Source organism: Perissodus microlepis, chromosome 4 (assembly GCF_051167445.1).
Source record: "Perissodus microlepis isolate ML-2025 ecotype Zambia chromosome 4, ASM5116744v1, whole genome shotgun sequence".
NCBI classification, from domain to species: Eukaryota; Metazoa; Chordata; class Actinopteri; order Cichliformes; family Cichlidae; genus Perissodus; species Perissodus microlepis.
The window spans coordinates 3,974,084-3,997,632 of NC_140464.1; the positions used below are offsets into that span (position 1 = coordinate 3,974,084).

At 40.6% G+C, this 23,549-nt stretch overlaps 1 protein-coding gene across 2 annotated transcripts; it reads right to left on the reverse strand.

Annotated features, from left to right (window-relative positions):
* Nucleotides 1–5,056: 5,056 nt before the first annotated feature.
* elac2 (elaC ribonuclease Z 2) lies at nucleotides 5,057–23,473 on the reverse strand. 2 transcript variants are annotated; one of them, XM_084925126.1, is made up of 24 exons: nucleotides 22,937–23,472; nucleotides 20,415–20,465; nucleotides 20,250–20,320; nucleotides 18,927–18,991; nucleotides 18,769–18,826; nucleotides 18,622–18,690; nucleotides 18,410–18,514; nucleotides 18,024–18,079; nucleotides 17,870–17,928; nucleotides 17,524–17,596; nucleotides 17,331–17,443; nucleotides 16,234–16,332; nucleotides 16,019–16,157; nucleotides 15,703–15,788; nucleotides 15,267–15,388; nucleotides 13,959–14,055; nucleotides 12,194–12,332; nucleotides 12,071–12,109; nucleotides 11,722–11,831; nucleotides 8,868–8,967; nucleotides 8,655–8,775; nucleotides 8,106–8,184; nucleotides 7,630–7,774; nucleotides 5,057–5,516 (listed from the first exon to the last, which is right to left on the reverse strand). In XM_084925126.1, exons 1-24 carry the CDS (start codon nucleotides 23,257–23,259, stop codon nucleotides 5,274–5,276), a joined length of 2,562 nt encoding a protein of 853 aa, XP_084781252.1. In that variant the 5' UTR covers nucleotides 23,260–23,472; the 3' UTR covers nucleotides 5,057–5,273. The 2 variants fall into 2 exon arrangements, with proteins under 2 accessions (XP_084781252.1, XP_084781253.1); XM_084925127.1 differs by lacking the exon at nucleotides 5,057–5,516 and having other exon boundaries at nucleotides 7,679–7,836; nucleotides 22,937–23,473.
* Nucleotides 23,474–23,549: the final 76 nt, after the last annotated feature.

The following is a 23,549-nucleotide window of genomic DNA, read 5'->3' on the forward strand; positions in this document are numbered from 1 at the left end:
TAGAACTTCCGCCTATAATTACCTACCTGTCTGTGTGTCTGAGATGTGCCGGCCTGGACTGTGACCTCCAATCTGAGAGGCTCTGCAAACTGGTGCCTCTTTTTTTCTTCACAAGTCCCCTCAGATTACCTCACACTTTGATTCCTGCCAGACCAGAACGGGGCCGCTCTCTGAATCAGCAGCCAGGCATTAAATGTGAGGAGAGGCGAGCAGGCTGCATAATTGACTCTGGATTGAAGTGGAGGATTCAGGTGGGGAGGTGTATCTGATTGGTGGTGTCCCGCTCTGTTCAGATCTGTCTCTCCTCGTTCCACACCAAATAAAGTATGACAAACACGAGTAGCACAGCTGTCTGTTTGTTAGATGTTATATTTTAATGACTTCCCCTCTCACACACGAGCCACGCACGATGCAGATCCAGGGATGATAGCGAGGCTTCTACTGTCTTTTATTAGCCTTAATTTCTCACAAGTAATAATAAAAATAATCCCTCAAGGGGCTCACAAATACCTGCAACCACCTGTGCACATGCAGGTTTCCAAGGTAAGAGTTAATTAGCCATAGCATATTATTTGCAGATGCTACAGGCTTGACTCAACCAATTATCAAGAAATATGTTTTCTAAATCACCTCAACTAGTTTGATCCCATCTTGCAGATTGAGATGCAGTTTTTCAAATATCTAGCTTTTCAGATATAAAATGTAACAAAGGTTAACCGAGTTTATCTTGCTGCGTGCTGAATAGAAGAAAAACTACACTCTTTACAACAGCAATGTCTCTCTAGGCTGAAGGAAAAAGTAATCAGTTCTTCTCACAGAGTTTATATAAACTCCATAGTTGCAGCCATAGTTGTGTGTGTAATATTACAATGCTACAGAGGTTTCTCATGTGACATTATTCACACATTGCTTGAGGAAAAATGTTTATTCCCTGACTGGTTGGCAAATAGTGGCAATCGGATTCAATCGCAAAGTGTGTTTAGCACCAAATACGATTTTTTGGTTCCCAGCTGTTTCTTTCTTTAACATGTACACTTTCTATATATTCAAGTAAAGCTGAGGAACACGAGCCTAAGAATTTCATTACAGGTAAATGTTGCTACACTATTTATCTGTACATGACAATAAAACTTGAAACGTGTTTGTCTGCAAACATTTGCTAGCTACTAGCTGTGTAGTAGCAAAACTTGAGAAAGTGTAACACAAACCAGATTCGGTGATTTTTCACCTTCAAAGTATAAGCTGTGCTTCAAACAGTCTCCATTTTGGTTTGTGTCACAAGTCAGCGTGTTCAATGTAAACCACAGTCAACCGGGCAATCTGTTAGCAATCTGTTAGCAATCTGTTAGCAATATGTTAGCAATCTGTTAGCAATGTTAGCAACAGCGAGGAACTTTTTTCTCCTCACCAACTGACAATGAAATACATATTTTTCCCTAGCAACTAGTAGTTGCCACGGGTAACTGGCTGGTCTTTAGGTCTTATTCACTTAACCCTACATTGTGACGATGATTGTCACACATCCAAAATGGCAGAAACATTAACATCATGTTGTTATTGTGATTATTAAAACCCCAATACTACATATTGATGCTAAGTAGTACACAAGTAAAGCGCTAGAATTTCATTTACACATTTGTTGGATAGTCTGTTGGTCCAGTTAACTGCACAGGATGACCTGTTATTTGTCAGATTATACCACAGTTCTGTACAATCAGAACTGCTCCCAACAAACATAGATGTTTACATCTGCGCTGTAAATGTTATATACCTATGTGGTATGTGACTTTTGTTGCCATGATGCCAGGTCTCTCTTGGAAATGAGATTTTTAATCTCAATGAGATTTTTTATCTGGATAAATAAAGGATTAATAAAAAAAAAAAAAAACTGCAATAATTTAATCAACCGATTCGCACTACAACCTGGTTTGCCTGTTATCTGTAGTTATTTTTATTTGATTTAATAACTGTACAGTACTCTGTTTATAGTAACCATTGTCCTTAATGTAAATATGTAAGAAAAATTGTGTATGTTTCTGTTCTGTGTCCTGTGTACTGTTTGTTTGTATATGTGTCTTTCTGGCTGCTGTTACAACCAAATTTCCCCTTGTGGGACAATTAAAGGATTATTCTATTCTATTCTATACCATTAAAAAATGCACAACAGCTAAAACACAGCACAGTGCTCTAGTTTAGTTACTCCAATTAGTGGAGGTGAGGTCTAGCAGACCGGCACCCACTTGTCACTCATAGTGGCTAATCACACATAACTTTAAGCCTTATTGCAATTTAAAATCTATTTTTCTTTTAATGCATAACTCAGAAAAATCGGATATTCACATGCTTCTCTTTAATGCTATATTCAGACAGATGATTCAGACAAATGTTTAAAATGATTAATTCATTCAAGAGAACATGAAAAAATAAGAACTTCCAGGTTAAACTTCAGGGCTTCCGTTTAAAAGTTGCTGAAACTGTAAGAAAAAGAACTGTCCAAAGTCTCGATACATGTGAGACTCTGAATGAGCTTCCTGTGGAGGATCGTTGTCCAAAGGGGTGCCTAATGAGCCAGAGATGCACATCCTCACAATCTGTGAGTCTTGGTCTCACATGGTCACCATTGTGGAGGAAACTTTGATGCCAGCAGGCTTCATTAGTAACCCACAAAGATTCCTTGATGATCTGGGTCTTTATTTTTGGCAATAGTGAAGCTAGTCCTAAAATCTAGGGGAAGGTGGTGAGGTTTGTAAAAACAAGCCTAATGATCAGAGAAGTTTGAAACAAATCTGATGTTAAGAAACTGAAAGAAAAAAGTCATTTACTTTCTATCTTGTGTATATCTATGTTGTGCTGATTTCTACTATTAGTCCAATAAATTTGGCAAACAAATATTGTACTTTTTAAAGCTTTAGTTTTTTGTTTTAAATTTTGCATATGCTAAAACAAATACTTTCAAGAAGAAAAGCTTGCAATTCAGGGCAAGCAGTGAAAGCCCTGGTTGTCTTGTGAAAACTAAAAATAAATATCAATCAAAATCAAAGTGATTTCATTTCAAGCAGTATTCTTTCCTGTGAGCTTCTCTCATTGCCTGCTTGCATCCATTCTTTAATTTACTGCAGTTTAAAAAAATACAAATAATTGGGAAAGAAAAACTAATGAATGAAGACCACTGCAGTCACTCACACAGGGTAAAAAGCAAGCTGGCGAAATCTCGGGTAAATCCATTTGAATCATGTCTTCAATATTCATTTGTGGTGGTCCACTGCTGGTCAAGTGATGATTAGGTCCATCAATCCACCATTTTGACTCTGCAATGCTTATGTCAAAACCCAATTATGCCCCCTTTCTGCTTATCACGCGTGCCTCCTCTGATAGAAGCGGCTCAGTGGTGGCAAAGGCCTCTAAATGGACTCAGAAGGCTCAGGAGCAATGCATCTTCATCTCACTGCTTCACACTCCAGAAAATAGGCTAATCGCAGACCCACCGCTCAAGTCACTAATCTCTGAAAACTCACAATTACTTCATGGTTCTGGCAACTGTCTAATGAAAGAGGAGGGGATCCTTTTAGGAAGTTCATCTGTTCTAACTGTTGCCTTGAATTTAGAGCAGAATCACAAGTGATGGAAATGTTGACAATTTTAACCTAGACACAAAGGTAAAACTGTCATACAAGAAAAAGGGTTGCGGGAGAACAAGGCAGTGGTAAATATCTTCTCGGAGGGCAAGTTCGCTGTAATTGAAAGGTCAGACCTCTGAAACCAAAGTTCATTCATGCCTGCAGACTGTATGCGCCTCGTGTCATACGTCAAATCAAAAGGCAACTTTTAAAAAAGCCAAACTACAGTTTCATAGTGAGCCAGCACCTTTAATGTAGTTTCTAACAATGCACCCGACCCTTCTGGTGCCTCAGTACTTTTCCTCATTTTCCTCTGCTGTGAGCAGAGGAGATTCCTGCAGCCGCCCCTCCCTCCAGTGGCAAAAGATAATAGCCCATCTCTTCATGAGGCTTATTACCATGATTTTTCCTTTAGGCCACAGTAACGGGTACCTCGAAGCTCTGATGGCTCACTGAAGCCCCCATGTGGACCTGTGTGGAAATATTCAACATACCCCTCGTAAAGTATCCTGGTATCTTATTAATTTTCAAACATCATCTGATGCTGAAAGACTGGATTTCTTTGTTAAAGCCTTTCTAATCATTTCTATTTATTTATATTACATTGTACTGTTCATTGATCCCCAGCTTCTCCAATCAGCCTTTTAAAGTGTTCTTGGGCAAGACACCAAACATCTGCACCTTTTGGCATTTCAGTGTGTGATAAATGACTTCAACAGGAGTAAAAGTGCAGTATGACTGTGGCTTGTTCATACATCAAATTATTCAGCAAAAGACCAGAAAAAATAAGCTGCTTGCTGCAAGATGTGAAAACATTAGAAAAATGAACTTCTTCTGGTGAATTCCTTAAAGCCACAGATTACATAAAGGATGGAAGCTGCTACAGTGACAGCGTCCACTGCATTTTGGAGGGTTAGCATATATGGCTGTCACCATGCTAGTTACTTTGACCATATGCTACCATAAGTAGCACATCAGATGTGATCCAGGAGACACTGATAAGCTCCAGGTGCCCACGTCAGCACACCTGTTTATCAACATGGCCACACCCCTCCCTACACAATCCAGCTGGATGAGTTGTTATGAAGGGGAAACGCTCCAGAGAGACTGAGCCTATTACTGCAGCAGAATGTAAATACAATTTTTTAATGCCTGGCAATGTTAAACATGGGCATCCATGGGGATTGACTCTCTTTTGGTATCAGCTTCCATTGGACATTAAAGTAACTATAATGTATGCAAATTACACTTTAGCTTCATTTTTCAGCTCTGGATGTTGCCACAAATTAGCTTCAGCTGAACAGACTATATAGATTTGTTGCAATTTTTATGCGAATGTAACTAAATTTAAACTCTATTTTTATTCTAAAAGTTTAGAAAGTCTGGATTTAGACGTCAAGTGAAATGGCACCCAGCAGGAAACAGATTACAAATCACTGTTGAAGGACACATGACGAGCTTTGCTTTATTCCGTTTAACAAAAAACAAACTACAGTCACAGCTCAGATCTGCACAGTTAATGCAACAAGCACATTTTCTTTAATCATTCCACACAAGTCAAATAAAAATCTCCAGCTCATTTAAATAAAATAACTCAAGATGGATTCATCTAGTCTTTTTTTTTTTCAAAACTCATGTTTAAATGAAAGAGAGGAATCAGCTGGTTTTCAGCCTCTTCGTTTCTACATGTGCTGCTGTTTCCTCCTGGTCTCTTTTAGCACCTCTGCTGACGTCCGGCGCTCCCGTCTTATGCTCGCTAGTCACTTCAGAGCTGCTTCCTCTTGGATATCTCATCTCCCTCCTCTCCCTCCTCTCCTCCATCTCGCCGAGCTCCTCGGCAAACAGGGTTTTCAGTGCAGGAATGAGTTTGGGGATGATTTTGGAATCATCAAAACGAATCTGTGAGTAGACGAAATAAAGGAAATTGCCACAATATTTAAATGAAAGCATTCAGAACCATTCCATTTAGACTTTTTTTTTTACCATTTTAGCTCTTTTTATCCTTATTTATACTCTTTACAGTAAATGTTTTGTATACAGTATAATTTCCTTGTTATTCTTGTATAAATGTTTGTTGTTGGTAGTTTATATGTTACAAAAAATAGAAAGTCTTGGAAGTTGCAGCAATCCCCATCCAACTACTAGCATTTCTGCTAACATTTAGATTAAGAAACAGCTGAAAAACTGTTTTTAAATGTGCCTTTAACTGGAGATATTTAATCAAACTTAAATACTAATTTGTCATTTCTCGTGCTTTGGTAATGTATGTTGTCTTACAATCACTAATGAGCAAGGCTGAGGAGCCAGAAGTTTATCATGTCAGTCATACATAGGGAGAAAGTACTCAGCCTCCACTAAGGTCCAGGTTTAGTCCCAGCTTCCTGTTTTTACATACATGTTTTGTTAATACTGTGCTCCCTTGTTAATTGCGGGAGTTATGTCCTAAAAATAACCCGCAAAGTAATCAGCTTTATTTTTTACAATTATTACAGATGCTTTAAGGCTGTAAAACCTCTCACTACACACTTTTCTCAGACAGGCATTAACATTTTCACACTCAAAGTTTGTTTGATCTATAAATAAGCGCCGGTTTTATCATAAAGCCTGCGGCATTTCCACACATAGCCAGAGTCACGTAATCTTTTTGGGCCTTGAATCCTGGGGCTTTGGCTTCGTCCTGAATTATTAAGGTGCGAGAGGGCATTCGTTTCCAAAATAAGCCTGTCTCAGCCATACTAAAAACTTGCTCAGGCTTATATCTCCCTTCCTTGATGATCGCTTTAAATTTGTTGTTCACCTATGCCTCTGCTCTAGAGGTATCCGCAGAGGCGGCCTCTCCATGCAGTCAAACACTTCTAAGTCCAAAGCACTTCTGAAATTTGTCAAACCAGCCCTTGCTGGCATTGAAAGCACTCGTCGATGGCCTGGACTCCGCAGCATCCTGCTCCTCGCTGTCAGCTAAAGTTTCATAAAGCTTTTTAGCTTTGATGCGGATGATGTTGGTATCCAGCGTAATGGTCTTTTTTTATGTAAATGTGACAAGCTGAACGCATTCTGTACTGTACAGGAGACATGACATGGAGGAGACTGATTGACATGGTCTACAGCCAATTAGGATGCAGAACACAATGTGCTGTTAAAAAAGAAATAAAAGCATGCAAAATTGTGCACAAAAAATTCTGCGAAACTGGGAGGCCGCGAAAGGTGAACCGGGTTATAGTGAGGGACCACCGTACTGAATAAAGAGATTAATCCTGTCCGGACACAATGTTGTTCTTTAATTTTCTTATTTAGACGGACGGGAAAAAATCAGATGAAGCAAAATGTAAAAAACAAGATCTTGATACTTTTGAAAGTATCTAAAGATATTAAAGTTAAATATTAAAGTCACCATGAACTTTAAAGTGGAGTTGAGGGAGATGATATAGTAGTTAGTTAGTAGTTAGAGTAGGTAAAGTTAATTAGCAAAGAAAATCAGTCCATGACTGCCGATCTCTGCTAAGCCTGAAAATTCCTTCAACATCAAGGCAGGGCTCATCATAGAGGAACTAAGCTCCACTGAAATGTAGAGATGTCCTTAAAACCTAAAAAAAATGTTATTTCTAAAAGTATTAATATCCTATTGTTTGAAGTTCTTGCTGTTGTTGTATATAAATGTGTAAAACCTTCTCTAGGAACGCATAAATGGACCCTGCTGCCGAAGCTGTGGATGAATTGGAGAAAAGTTCATTTCTGAAAGCAGAGCCGAGAAATTTCAACTGAAGCTCGGCTGAAATGAAACGAGTCGAACTATCAAAGTTTAACTCCATGGGGACGCCTGTCTGCAACACTATAGTATTAAAACTTTCAGGATTGCGTGATCATTAAGAGAGCCTCCATCTGCACATGTCTGTGGACCATGTTTCACACAGTGTCCCCGTGATGCCTTCAAGTGCAACAGGATATCTGGAAACCAGCTGTCAAATCCAGTAAGACATTATTTGTCAAAGAAATCAGACACGGCCGCTCTTACTCTCATGTGGTCGAAGGATATTCCCACCCTGTCGTTGAAGTCTTCGCTGAAGAGAGGGATCTTAGCGTAGCGCTGGCTGAAGTGGTTGAGCATGATGAAGTCGGCGTTCATCTTCATGCCGATACCGATGGCCTGGGAGGTTGTACTATGAGAAAAGATCAGTCAAAGTCACAGATTTACGTCGCTCTTCGATGGGAACGTTGTTTTCTAAAGACATAAAAACACGCTTTTGTGAAGACAGACGCTCACAGTGGCGCCGTAAAAAAGAAACAAAAATCAATGTCAATATGTGCGGAGAATGAAGAGATTTAACAATGCACTCAGAACATAACGGCTGCCTCAATCAGCGAGTGAAGAGAACTCTTTGCTAGCTGACACGGAGCTCCAACTGCTCGTTTTTCCTCCTCCAACATTTCCTTCATTTCCATTAAATCACCTTAAAGTACCTGCAGAGCCACACAGTTTGTTTCACTCACCTATGCCTTTTCTCTACAGCTTCCTCCTCTAGCTCATCCTCCAGTGTGGCCTCGTGGATTAGTAAGGTCGCATTTTTTCCTGGGTTAAAATAATAGAAAGAATGAGAATGAGAAGCCCAAATCAGAGGGAAGCACTTAGAGCTTCTTCCCGTCCCACAGGAAATCAATCAGGTGGTCAGCGTGATCAAGAATCCGCATGCCCTGTTTGTCCGGTGAGCTGAGCCATCTATAATGAGCAGACTTGGGAAACACTGGCTGTCTCTGGGAGGCTTTGCTTGGACAGAATCCAGTCAAGCAATTTAAGAAGAGTCAATGAAGAGGGATCCCAGAGGAACCATTAGAAGAGGCTGCCAGCTACAAGAGTGATTGAGAGCATTAAGAAATATCGGATAAATTATTCAAAACAACCCGTGTAGTCAAGCTAGAGTCAAGATGACCTTATATGAATCACTGTAATATCGAAAGCAGACGCTCAATTTGCTATTATGTGCTTCTGCCTAGATACACTTGGGTGACGTATGGACTTTAATCAGTCTGAGTAGGACTAACCGATGTGTACGAATGCGTCGCAGGGCATGGTGTCTCCAGAAAAGGCCAGCTTCCAGCCTGCCTGGTGAGTGAAGCTGCAGGCAAAGGCATTCTTGCAGTGACGCACTAAACATGTGTGGAACTGTGAGACACACAGGAATAAAACGATGAGTCACTTTAAAAAGGCTTCGATAAATAAATAAACAAACATGTGACGTTCAAACGGCTGCTGACCCGCTGCAGGTTGTTCTTCTTCAGCATCGCTTGGATGAATGACTTCGTCCTCTGTTTGGGAACCTCGACGGTGTCACACAGAAATTTATTGGGGATGAGGCTGAAAAACAAATCAGACATCCTTCAGAGAAACGACGCACTGAAACTGACTGTTTCACCTTTAAGCACAGACACGTGCGTGCATGATTAGTGTGAAGGATGTCTTCACTAAATACAGAAACTGATATCACAAGGACCTGGTGCAGGAAATTAACAGAGAGACGACTTACATTAGAACACTGGAATTACCTTAATGTAACATAAAGCCAAAGTGCAGTTCCTGTTTTGGCCACTTGAGACTGCCTCCAAAAGCAAGTCAATCCCCATAGACTCCCATGTTAAAGGCCAACATTTATTTGGTCATGTTTGCAGTCTGCAAAAATGTGTTTTTGCTTCTCCCTTCATAGCAAATCTACAAGAATTCATTTGGATTCCTGAGCCGACTGATCGGTCCCAACACAGGCAGCTGTACACCTCTCCGACATGTTTTTAACTGTTGGTGCCTTTAGGAATTATATGATTAATATTATGACTTGCTACTTGGTTCAGACAAAAAACAACAAACAAACAAACAAAAAAACAGGCTTGTATGTTTTTCTGAAGTCTGATCTAACTGCCAAGGATCTTTTACCCAAATATGTAATAACTACACGATGACAACCAAATGATGACAGCTGATGATGATTCGAAACCAGTGAGTTTCAAACGGCACAGTGTCTATGCTCATCTGTTATCCTGTTCATGGTTTCAGTCAATGCAACTTAAAGGCTGAAAGACCTCCTGCTGCTATAGTTCTAGTAATTTAGTTTACTGAGTTACTCCATAAACATTTCTTATATTTCTATAAAGTAAAAAAACAACAACATACTTGTAAATTTAACTGTACAAGTAGATTCTTCAATTACAGACCTGCCCTTTTTCATTATATGTTTTACTTCTCATCCACATTAGACAGAGAAATAACCATTGCCACGCCGATGACACACAACTCTATCTTTCAGTAAAACCCACTGAGCCTGTCCAACCTTATAAACTGCCTATGTGATAATAAGAAATGGATGAGTGCAATTTTTAAACTCAAATAAAACAGAAATTCTCATCACTGGTTCAGGGACGCTCCAGGTATTCAGTCTATCCCAGAGCCCTTTATCCATTCATGAAATCACCTGTTAGAACCCGGGTTGTTCTGAGTTTAGTCTGACCTTTGAGAAACATTTAAAGAAGTCCAGACAGTCCTTTGTTCTTTATTCTGTGTTTCTTATAATACTGGTTTTGATATGTGCAGCACAAATAAACATCATTATTATTATTAATGATATGTTGTTAAGTATTTAATAGTAGTCTATGACAGTGTTTCCCAACCACTGTGCCACGGCACATAGGTGTGTCGTGGAAGATTATCTGGTTCCACCTGGTTAGTACTCTAAACCAGCAGTCCCCAACCCCCGGGCCTCGGACCGGTACCGGTCCGTGAGTCGTTTGGTACCGGGCCGCGAGAGTTGAGGCTCAGGTGTGAAATGTATGGTTTTCAGGGTTTTTATCGTTTTTATCGTTAACTCGGTTTTCCTGGGTCTTTTCACGTGTGTTATGAATAAATCTTCTTTTTTTCGGTACCGGTACTAGTTTTATTTTGTTGTATTTATCCGCGACACCTTAAAGGCCGGTCCATGAAAATATTGTCGGGCATGAACCGGTCCGTCGCGCAAAAAAGGTTGGGGACCGCTGCTCTAAACGACCGGCGTGAGTAACAGGCAGAGCAGTTACATTCTCTTCCACTAGAGGGCAGTACAACTACCAGCTCTAATTAAATGGGTTGCCAAGTGCCAGTAAAACAGAAGAAAACGAAGAAGAAATGACATAATAGTCAAGCTGCGAGTTAGACAACGCAGCGCGTAACAGCAATAGATACATATTTGAAAATAAAAGTATCCAGTCTGACCTGGTCCTGGAGAAAACTCTGACCCAGATGAAGGCCCTAGCATGATTAGTGGTCAGAAGAAAGCAAAAGAAGTATACTGGGGACAATATACCGCTATACCTGGTGCGCAGGGAAAAATGATCAATATGCCTTTTGTGACATTTTTGTTTGGTGGTGTGACGTGCGATTTTTCTGATGTGAAATATGTGCCGTGGCTCCAAAAGGTTGGGAAACACTGGTCTATGAAACATCAACGACAGGAATTAGCTCCCTAAACGTACTGCATGTAATTACATGATTTATATAGTTTAGGAATCTTTCCAGCTACTCTGAACAGCTCAAACACTTTTCAACCAATCAGAAGAAACAAAATTAAAAACCCTGAAAGTTGCTGATAACATGACGACAACTGTGTTTGTCAAAAATACACCAAAGAGACTTCTTTCTTTGCCCAGTACACAAATAATGTAGTGCAAGTGGTGAAAGAAAGAAAGAAAGGAGTACTTTATTGATCCCCGTGGGGAAATTCCTCTCTGCATTTAACCCATTCACTCAGTGAAGCAGTGGGCAGCCATTGGGCACCCGGGGAGCAGTGTGTGGGGACGGTACCTTGCTCATGGGTACCTCAGGGTAGCTGTTCAGGGGAATCGAACCCCCGACCTTCCGATCATGGGGCCACCACTCTACCTACTGAGCTATCCCTGCCCATATATGTATAATATACATAAATGCAATTGTGCTTTGGTTTTACTATTAATTTCAAATTATTATAAATGCAAAGACACAATGAAATTGTTCAGTAACAGCAAAAACAGTTCAACTTAACTAATCCAGTACTCATAAAGCATGGAGGTGGAGTGTGTCCTAATGAGTTAAGATGTTTCTGTGTCCACATACTTGATGTGACTGAGAATCTCCTCGCAGTAGTCGTGGTACTGGTTGAGCCAGGTCATGATCTGAACCGGAGCAACCAGGAAGATCGGGCTAAATGGCTTTCCCAAAGTTGCCTGGAGGTATAGATGTGACACAAACCCCTGAATGTCATTATTTGGGAATCCTTACACAAAACAAGGAGGTAGTATAAATGGTAAATGGCCTGTATTTGTATAGCGCTTTACACATCCAGTCATCCACCCATTCACACACACATTCACACAGTATATATCAGAGGTTTCTATTTTTAACCAACCTTTCATGTCTTGAGTTTTCACTTTCTTCAAAAAGAAACAGTATTTCAAATACTCACCAGTGCCCTTTCTCTCTGGTACAGCAGCTTCACCAGCCCCTGAAACAAAAAGATCACAACGAGAGTAAGTCGAGCAGTCTAACTTTGTTTTTACAAGTTAAAACCTGATGCATGGCTGCTTACTGTGTGATGGTCAGCATGCAGGTGTGAGATGAAGACCGTGGCGATCTTGGACAAAGTGTCGTCAACGTCGTCCCCGTAGTGTCTGCAGAGCTGACCAAAGGTTCCCTCTCCACAGTCCAGCAGCAACGACTGACTCGGGCTTCATGCGAGTACAAACAAACATGTGAAACATGCCCAGACAAACACTAAACTGCAAACAGTGGGTGATTACAGCCTTCTCAGTACACACGCATCATTATTCATTACAGGACGCCTTTATAGGTTTTACAAATTTACACTAAGAAATCATTTTAATCAGTTTTTAAGCCTCTTAAAATTGACTAGAGACAGTGAAGCACTGTTTAAACACTACTGAGGATACATGGGGAATACATCAGGTGTATACAATGATGAAAACACCTGCCAGGATGCAGCAACAGATTCCTGCACCTGAATGAGATACTGTCTAAAACTGATTTTTTAAAAATGGAACATTTCAACCTAATTTACATCAGAGATAAGACTTTGTTATTCTTATTTGGACCAAACACAGTGATAACTCAGTGCACTGAAAAATGATGCAATAACAACATGGCTTAAAGATTTAGGTTTTAAATATATTTAATTTAGGCCATTATTCAGGTCTATTCCCTTCATGACCACCAGGGGAAGTAAATAACATTGATTATCTGGCAACTTTCAGGAGAGGGATGTTCTTTACGGTGGTGTGCTGGAAGAAGAAGATACATATGGAGAAAAGCCACTTTGTAAGCTGTTTTAGAGCATCTTGTAGTTTATGTGCTAATCCTTTCATGTTCTTCGTCACCTCCACCTTTCCACCCACTCAAAAATCGCTTAATTCCCACTTTGGACATCAAACATCTTTGATCTCTGTGGGAATACCTCCCACCTCTGTGTTTAAATACCACCACACATACTGTAAGATGCAATGACCTTTCCTAAGCTAAACACAAAAGAATAATAAAATACTGAGAGATCATCTGAAGTCAGATGTAATGTCTTGAGTTTGGATGGTGGAGGAGGTGGATGCACAGATGGCTGTCTATGAATCTAAATGTCAGAATAGCAGTGAGCTTTAATGAAAGGATCAGAGTGATGACTACAGAATGACTTTGACAGGGTGGGAAAAGTGGAATTGATTAAAAAAAGACGACCAGAAGTCACCCAAACTCCCCAGGAAAGCAGTGAGAACAAAGAACTGAGGCAACAGCTTCAATTTAAAATTCAGTCCTTTTGTTATCTACGGCAGCATACTATTGCCAATATGAAACAAAAAGAAACTTGTGCAATATCTAGTCTCGGTTTAGGTCATACTGCATTAGGTGCTTGGAGACACAGTGAATAATATCCTCTGTACTGCAGATAAAAGCTTCAGTCTGTGAAAACAATGAGAGGCTCTCAGACGGCCGGGCTGTTCGTTGACAACAGATATTTGATTGTACAAGTCAGACTCACTTTTCACTGAGAGTCAAAAGTTTTAAATGTGTTTCAGTCATTTTAGCAGTTCCTCTGTAACACGGAGTCAAACATGAACATAAATTAAGGATCTCACAGGATTAAGAGACGATCGAAGCTTCTCTTTGGCTTCCTGTTTTGACCGACCAAAATAAATGCAACATATGCAATCTCATTAAAATGTTGGTTCTTGATAAAAAGATGATTTTCCTCTTTCTTACGTAATAGTCTTGAAATTCTAAATCAATTTTTATTTTAATGTTGACACCAGCGGTGAGCTACACTGCCTGCCTGTCCTGAGAGACGTTACCTGATATTAACTAAAGTGCCGCTGACATTCCTGATCTTCATCGGAAGAGCTGACCCAGTTCCCAAGAAAACCACCTCTGGGTATTTTCCTCCTTGACCTGCAACAAAAACAACACAACCATACATGCACGATGAGTGAGGTCGACAAACAAAAACACATTACTAATGCAACTGAGAGAAAGAAGCACACCGGTGGAATACTTCAGGATCTAAAAAAGGTGTTGGATGATCAGACGTTGCTTTTAAGTAAATTAGACAGGTATGGCATCAGAATGCTTGCCTATCACTGGCTAATTCAATATTTGGATGACAGGTATCAGTATGCACATATAAATAATACAGATTCTGGTTTATTAAAACGTAACTTGTGGGGTGCCACAGGGTTCACTTCTTGGACCACTATTGTTTACATTACATAAGTCAATGGAGTGCATTTATCCAAAGCAGTGTTTGGATACTCTGGAAAGTAAACTACTGACTGGTTTGAGTCTAACAAATGATCTCCTCACCTTGGAAAAACTAAATGTATTAAAATCGGAAAACCGCTCATTAAATAACCAAAGAAAAAGTTAAAACTGCCATAATCCTTCAAGCAAAATGTTTTCCAGTTAGTGTTAATAACAAATTAGCCTGGAAATTAAATATAAAGTATCAAACAAAGAGTCTAAACTGCAACATTGTTTTAATTTGAAGACTTCTCATGCCAAAAATCACTAAGCATTTTATATTATTGACTTGCTGCTCCATGTATGACTGTATAGAGTTGTGAGGAAACACAAGCCAAACATCAACTTGATCTTTTTACTCCCAAAACGTAAAACTAAATATGAATGATAACAAAGAAAACCTACTGAGAGTCAACAAATCCAGAATTTATTGGATTAAACTCACTGAAATCCAAACATAATATTTATAAACTGTTTAAAATGAGGGATAATAAAACAAATTTAATTAAAACTTGTTTTTAAATTACAGCATAGAAATAACATGATTACTCAGGATTGTGCTAAATGTATAGTGTGATGATGGTCTCGACACAGAGTTCATCCATATCCATCTTTTATTTTCTTTTGTCCCGATTTTCTATTTAAATCTGAAGCTAAAATTGCAGTCGATTTAATTTTCCTTACATTCTGACTGTTGTATTACATAAGCTGTAGCTTCAAGCTACACTCTTTCAGTTGTTCATATAATTTCTTGTGATATTAATGAACTTAATAAAGATAAAGACAAAAATAGGGCACTGTAGATAGACCATGCTTGAGTGAATCCAACACTTTTTGGGCGAGTGCTAGTTTCCATAACTGACCGGAAAGCTCTGCAGAGCCAGTGGAGCAAATCTTCCTGCACTTGTCCACTTCTGCCAGAAAGTTTGGGACCTCAGAAGCTTCTTTCACAAACTCCTCAGAGTTGCAGGAGGGGATGGCATCTCTAACAAATGAGACAAGAGTGAAAAAGACACACACCACTGCCTGCAAAAACACTGCTGGGGAAAAAGCAGTGGTTCTTTTCCCTCCCCCTACATCTGACCTTGATGCGCCTCTACAGTACTTGACAGAAACAATGTAAGAAAAAATAAATAAAATAAAACCCTGACACTTGTAAGATGAGGTTAAAAAAAGACGAGGAGAGAAGAAAGCAGTTGAGAGGGGCTGGTCCAGCGCAGATCGTTTTCTATGACAAGCCGGCGCTCGGAGCTGCAAAGTAATGATGGCTAAATTGGAGGGATTGAAGGACAAACTAACCTTTGCCACTCCATTACAGGTCTGAGCTGGAACTTGAGCAGACACTCCGCTCTGACGTTCGGGACGTGTAAGGCCGCCTGAGGCTCCTACAGGAAACCAAAAAGTAAGAGTTTTTTGATGTTTTCTTACATGCAGTTTGGGAGCTGCGCTTTTCACTCTCAGTGTATAAAACAATGTGCTTTTTCAGCACAGTACAAGTAGAGTTTAAATGCATGCAGGGATTCGTCTATTGTAAAAGGTGTAAGGTCAAACTTCCCCGTTTGAAAGGGAACGTTTCAGTGAACACCGAAATGTTTCATCTGTCCATCAGCCTTGCCTTTGTTTTGTAAGCTTTCAGTTGTGGGAAGATTTCTGGGTGGATCATGTTGAGCTGGGCCTGAATCTTGTGACTTCTGATGTTGTGGATCGTGCACGCGTGTTCATTAAGGATCAGGTGTTCTGTCGTAGATGGAAACCTGCAGAAACACAGACCACTGAGTGCTCGGTGGACAAAATGCTGTGGCAAAAAGTTTTCAGACAGAAACTGCAAACCTCTCCATCCACTCCTTGTATTGGTCTGTTTTCAAAACAGACTCTGGAGTCATGTGGACCACCAACGCAGCAGGGTCCTCCGTCCCACCCGTCTGGTATCTGCAGGGGGTGACAACCTCAACTTTAGACACTTCTAGAGAATATTTATAAGAACCACACTTCCTGTCACAGCATAGAAAGAAGCACAGGGTCAAACTTACACACAATAACTGGTTATCGTTGTCAAGTTAAACACCACACAGGCACTAAATGCACAAAGGCTACAGTAGCACCGTTTCATCACGTGTGGCAGTGTTGCTTAGCTAAACTATTTTCATCTAAGTGCGTCATGTGCACATATCAGGTCTTCCAGAGCAAGAAAACTGCAAATTGTGACTCTTTGACTCTACGTAGCCTGATGTGGGGGAATTAGTTTCTACCAGGATACAGTTTCCTTTAATTCAAAAAAAGAAAAGATTCAAGGTCCTATAAGCTCTCAAGTTATCAGGTTTGTTGTAGAACTGAGTTAATCTGAACAGGACACTTTTATGACATCGTGATAACTAAGAGGGAAAAAAAAAAGACACATATCAAAACTTTATGACCTATTTAAAAGTTTATAACATGAGATAAACGAACAAGACAACGACCTGCAAACTGAAATCTCAGTTTTATGAGTTTGTACCATAGCTCACACTAATACACTGTGACTCATTAATGTATGCATCTCCTGTCAAGTTCAATCTTTATGATAAATATACATCAGATATATGAACTGAAGGAACATCTCCAATGCTAATTCTGCTTGGTCTGTATCCAGGAAAACACCATTATGTTGCAAATGAATGAAGATAAATCAGCACACTTTACTGGGAAAATAAAGAAATTAATAAAAAAAAAATCATAGATCAACTTGTTTTGCACTGGAAAAGACAAATAGTTAAACTATCCACTAGAAAGAAAAACCCCAAACACCTAAAGACCTAAAAAAAATGTTAAAACCCAAAACATTTTCGATCATTGTGATCATTTGTTTTGTCTGAGAACAGCATGATTTAATTAAAATAATAATTAAAATAGTGCTGGAAAAAAAATGTGACTGGCAGTTAAACTATTACCTTCCCAGCTGCTGATTGGTGCAAAGAGCTCCAAGAAATTCTTCAGACGGACACTCGACCATAATAAAGACTGGTCCTGGATCGGTAGGAGTACAGACCTGCTCGGGTCGGATCTGAAAACCAGCAGCGACAGAAATGTGAGCAAGTCCAGCTTAGAGCTGCAGCCTGAATGAAAAGAAAACAGAGTCTTCACCTCTTTTCCTTCATGCACGATACTTTTCCCGTCTTTCAGAGCTGCAATGATGGGACCAATAGCAGCTGTGCCCCTTAAAGGAGGAAAGATCAGGAAACAGTTCAAATCAGACTGAAAATGAAGCAAAACTAAAACTAATATTTTGCATCTTTTTTTTTTTACTGCAAATCTTTTTATAGACAAGAATTGTTTCATGTAAAGTATAATTTGTGCACACCAGTATCTGCCAAATCCTTAGCCAACTGAGTGCAAAGCTTTTAAACATTAGGAAAACAAAAAGTCCACATTGATAAGACAACTGGACCTCATGTTAACTTGGAAAGAACATAACAGTGATTCCACTTACACGGGCAGCCCGAGCTCTTTGGCTTGAGCAACTAAGAAGTTGCCCTTCTTTGGGTGAAGCTGTAAAAGTGTCAGACAGGTAAAAAGCAAACTGTCAGATACAATAAGCTTCAATTTGCACGTCACAGGATGGACGTATTTTCACAGCGTCCTACCTTGCAGGCAAAGGCAACCACCAGAGAGGAATCTCTCGCTGCTGTTCGCCTTTCACCTAAAATTTGAAGCGATTGTTGCACTCAGTTTGTTCATTTTATTACCAAAGACACGCAGCCACAGTCGGCCTATTACACTTTTATTCACACCTCAGTCCTGACAGAAGACGGCATGAAGCCTAAAGCCTAAAATCCCACATTGTAGCTACGCTTAAAATAATTTCCAAATCTGATGACGCCGATTTATTTTAAATGATTATTAATAATTTTTAAATTTGATTTTGTTTTTGTGCTGGCTTTCAGTTTTATTTGAATGCTACAACCTCAGGTGGTCAAATGAATCTTATCTGTATAATACTGCATGTCTAGTCTAGCCTGCTCTGACTCACCTGGATCGTCTGCACTGCTAACGTCGGCTTTCTGTGGAGTCGCCTGAGTGGGGCTGTTCCTGCCCGACCTGTGGGAGCGTTTTCTGTCATTGTCCCTCGACTTTGCTGCAGAGACGATGGCATAAAAAAAAAAAGATTAGATGACAAACAAACTCCTTCCTGAGGCTAAGAAATAAAAAAATAATAATCAGGAAACAGTGATTCAAACCCACCAATTATCGGCACCTGATAAACCGTCATGGTGTCATCGGAGTACGTCTCCTCAGTGTACGGTCGGACCGCTGGGACGACATGACACAGTGAATATCACACAGACGTAACACAAAAATAATGCATTTGTCTCAAGAAGTTCAACATACACAGCTTGATGTCCTCCAGTGGTCCAGAGAAAGACTTGATGGCATTCAGATAATTCTCCTGTGATTAGAAAAAAAAGGAAGAGAGCAGATGTAAAGTGAATCCTTTCACATTAAAAGCTCCTCAAGGCGTGTTTGCACTGTTTGATCCAGCTTCTCACCAGCTGTGGAGGTCCAGAGAGAACACACTCAGGGACGCCGGTGTCCTTCAAGGTTAATATCATCCCTGCAACGAGACGAGACACAGACGAATATTATTACAGAACAAAGAGATATAAGATTATTTAATATACTGAAATTAACCAAAATCAAATAAATAGCTATTCTGTGTAATGGTTCTACTTATACAGAATATAGACATATAAATCATCTAAGAGTGCACGAATATTATTTTCATATAAAACTGAAAATAACAAGTTTAAAAAAATAAAAAATTGACCTGTACATTCAGAAATTATTTCAAATTTTGTGCAATTAACAATCAAAGTAAAGCAGGTCACGTTTAAAGGGTCATATTCTGCTCTTTTCTATGTTTTATTCTTGAACTGTGCATATATAATTCCAACCACCGTAATAAATCTCGGCTACAAGAGCTGTAGTTTATTCCAGCTCTTCGTGTGGGAGTCAGTCAGTTTTCAAAGCCTTCACTTCTGCAACCAGCGTGGGTTTAAGGCAAATAATTAAGACGCAACCAGTGTAAACAAAAGGAGGTCTCTTCATGTTTAAAGGGATTAAGGGTTCATCCCTTTGTCCAGGTGACAAAGGCATGAACCTGCTCTGCTGGAGGCTTCTTCCTGTTAAAAGGGAGTTTTTCCTTCCCACTGTCACCAAAGTGCTTCTTCATATGAGGTTGTATGATTGTTGGGTTTTTCTCTGCATGTATTATTGCAGGGTCTGCCTTACAATATAAAGTGCCTTGAGGCGAGTATTGTGATTTGGTGCTGTAGACATTGAATTGAATCCCACAGTTGCCAAGTACTTGCCCATAAGGGGCTGTGACATTGTTGCAGTTCTCCACCTCCACCAAGTTTTCATCTTAAAATATAAAACACCTTGAGACGACTGTTCTTGTGAGCTGTTGCTGCATAAATCAAACTGAGCTCCAACAGTACGAAGCACAAAATTCTGCAGGTTGAGGTGAGAGGCAGACCTCTGCCTGGGTTGGATTGTTATTTCAGTGTATTTGGCTCCATCCACAGTTATGAAACTGTCCTCAGCTTCAACTGGCATTTTCATGAATGCATATATTTTACAAAATATGTCAATAATCAAGTTGTGCTTTTAGAACCTCCCTGTTGTAAATAATGCAGAAAGACACAAACTGATGAATACTGGTGATGAAAACATTTTATTTCCATTAATGCTGAATATTACTGTCATGTATGAACTATGTGACTTCAGCTCTGTAATATATACCTGGTGTTAGTGTGGAGCACCAGTGTGTTGACAGGGATTAACATGAACATGAACCTGTGTTCACTGACCTGACAAGCCTCCCACGTTCTCCCAGCTCAGTCTGGTCAGGAAGATGTTGTCCAAGCGAGCAGCTTTCAGCCTGCCACAGGAAAACATGATGATCATGTTCATGCTGTTTTTTAAACCACCAGACAGACTGAAATCTTAACGCTGCTGTGGCATCACCAGCTTACTTGTGTTCCTGCATGAGCCTCTGCGTTCCTTCACCACAGTTGAACAGGTACCTGCAGCAGAGAGAGGTTTGTTTTGCATAGGTGTATTTCAGAAAGCGTTGGGCGAGCTGCAATCAGAACCTCTCAATTACACCAGGCGATTGGTCTCAGGATTTTAAGGGAAAAAGATTATTATCATGATCATTCCTGTTGCTGCGTCATGCTCCACTGATTGTGTCAAAGTTCCTATTTTTCGTTTTATGCCAAACTGTCCAAAAGCATCTTATTATCATGTTGAGAAGCCTTTTCTTCGCCTACTCAGGCGATAACACCTCCAAGCTGCGTAAAACTAGGTGTGTGTGCTGCTGAGGACCTGAATAAGTGCGGTCAAAGGTTTAAAGTTAGTTTTTGCTATCAGAGGTTACCATAAAGTAACTACAGCCTGCTCCACATACACTCACACTGGGGCACTTACTAATATTAATGCATTTCCAGCTTTGTCAAACCAAAACAGTCCCAAACCGTTACCCATACCTGCACCTAACTTTAACCCTCAAACTTTAACCCTAAAATATCATCACTGAGCCAGATACTGTATTTGAAATTACAGGAGCTGCATGAAAAACCAGTCTCATGCTGATTGGCTAAAGACTTGGCTAACCCTCATCAAAGAGAAACATCTTTCTGCCTCCAGTAATAACCACAACAGACATGTTTAGCCTCAAAACCAGTCAGCAAAATGTGTCCCGAGCGCCCCACTCCCCCTGCCAAAGGCAGGTTTAATGTTCTATGTTCATCTTTCATCCAGTCTATGAGAAGGTCAGTGATTGACTTTGTGGTTCTAGCGTCTGATCTGAGGCTGTTTTGGACACTTGGATGCTGGATGAGATCTCAAAGAAGTCTGTCAGGCAGACCTGGAAACCCAAATGAGTACTGAGGAGGCACCTGACCACAAGGTCTTTTTTAAGGTTATTTAATAGAAAAACAGAATATAGCACTCATAAAGCACCAACGGCCAGTTCACGATCATCATCGACTACAGGTAGACGACACCTGCCTGCTATGGTGACGCCTCCCCTCCCTCCTGCTCAGAATGACGTGTTGGTGAGGAAATCATCTCGACCTTGGCTGACGTGAGAAAAACCCCTTGCAGAGTTAACCCACGGAAAGCTGCTAGTCCAGATAACATTCCTGGGAGAGTACTCAGAGAATGTGCAGAGCACCCTAGATCTTGCCCTCACCCACCTGGTTGATAAAGACACATATGTACAACACCTGATTGGAAAACTGAGCCTACAGGGCCTGAAAACCTCCTTCTGCAAATGGATCCTGGACTTTCTGACGGCGAGACCTCAGACAGTTCGGATCGGTAAAAGCATCTCCAACACCACCGCACTGAGCACTGGAGGGGTGTGCGCTCAGCCCACTACTGTTCACGCTGCTGACTCACGACTGTGCAGCAATGCACAATTCGAACCACATCATCAAGTTTGCAGATGACATGACTGTGGTGGGTCTCATCAGCAAGAACGACAAATCAGCATACAGAGAGGAGGTGCAACAGCTAATGGACTGGTGTAGAGTCAACAACCTGTCTCTGAACGTGGACAAAACAAAAGAAATGATTGTTGACTTCAGGAGAGCACAGAGAGATCACTGTCCACTTAACACTGATGGATCATCTGTGGAGGTCGTCATTGTTGCACTTTTCTATCGCACCGTTTTGTGTCTTATCGTTCTGTTCTGTCTGGTGTTGCACTGTTTGTTTGGGGGGGTTGTTGCACACTTGCACTTGTGTGCAACCCCCCCCGTGTTGATTGTCTGTTATATGTCATATGTAGCACCACGGTCTTGGAGGCACGGTGTCTCATTTCACTGTGTACTGTACCACTGCACATGGTTAGAATGACAATAAAGCCACTTGACTTGACTTGATAAATATCCACTGATTAGTGTGTATTCATGTCTTCCAACAAACTGATGCAATCTCATAAACTTACAATTAATCCATTAAATACAAATATAACTGGGTGCTGGTCTGTGTGAGCCATGTCTGACCTCACAAATGCACTTCTGAAAGACTGGTCAGAAAGTCCTATAAACACTCCCAAACCTGTGGAAAGCCTTCCCAGAAGAATTGAAGCTGCTACCGCTGCAAATGTTGGGCTGACATTAGCTTAAACCCTAAGGATTAAGAATGGGATGACACTCAAGTTCATTTAGGTGCGAAGGCGAGTAAAGTTTGAAGTAAAGGATGTCTCATTTTGTTAAACACCTGTCTCGACTCCTCTCCTGAGGAGAACTAAGATGAGGTGAGGACTCGAGGATCCACAACCTGTGAAATACCAGAAGTGAAAAGTGTAGCTTTCTCTGCATCACTGCAGTAAAGTGGAGCCCAGGAAAAGCATCGCTTTGACCTGCTGTTAATGCCTGCTATTTTTGTAAGTGTGTTTACAGTGGGGTACATTAAAAAGTCAAGTTTTTTCTAACATACAACAGCACAAAAAATGTGCTCCAAAGTGCCTTCAGACGGTTTGAAGTACCTGTTGAACTCGGAGAATACGTAAACTGACGCAGCATTATCTCTGCTTCCAGCTCCGACCACCTGCAGGTACACAGTGGACGGTCCGTGAACGTCTCCTCGCTTGCTGCGGTTCTCTTTGGTTTTCACTCTGCGCAGCGGCTCCTTCTGCTTGGCTTTCTTCGGTAAATTGTTTTTGTTGTTAGTGGTAGTGGTGGCCATGGTCCGAAAAAGCTGAAAAACAGTCCGATGGAGAGAAGAATCACAGCGGACAGGAGCAGAGAGAGTCCTGTCGTTCACAAACAGCGACGTGAAGTACCAGAGCCTCACATGGAGCCTGTTCATGCTAATCGTCTCCCGCAGTCATTCAAACCACAGCGTACCGATTAATCACATGTAAACGCGCTGAGTTAGTCTTACTTAAACATTACTGTCTTCTTTCTGATCGATTAATTGCCCAACAGACGGTCTCCGCTCATTCCATAAGGGCTACCAAGTTGGTTGACACCGTAGATGACACATGTGACAATTTTTTCCGGCATCTAGTGATGACGTTGTCACTTCTTTATGCCGATTGGTGTCCGAGATTGTTTGGCAGAGATGTGGACCAATCAGAGCGGGGTTTTCAGAGACAG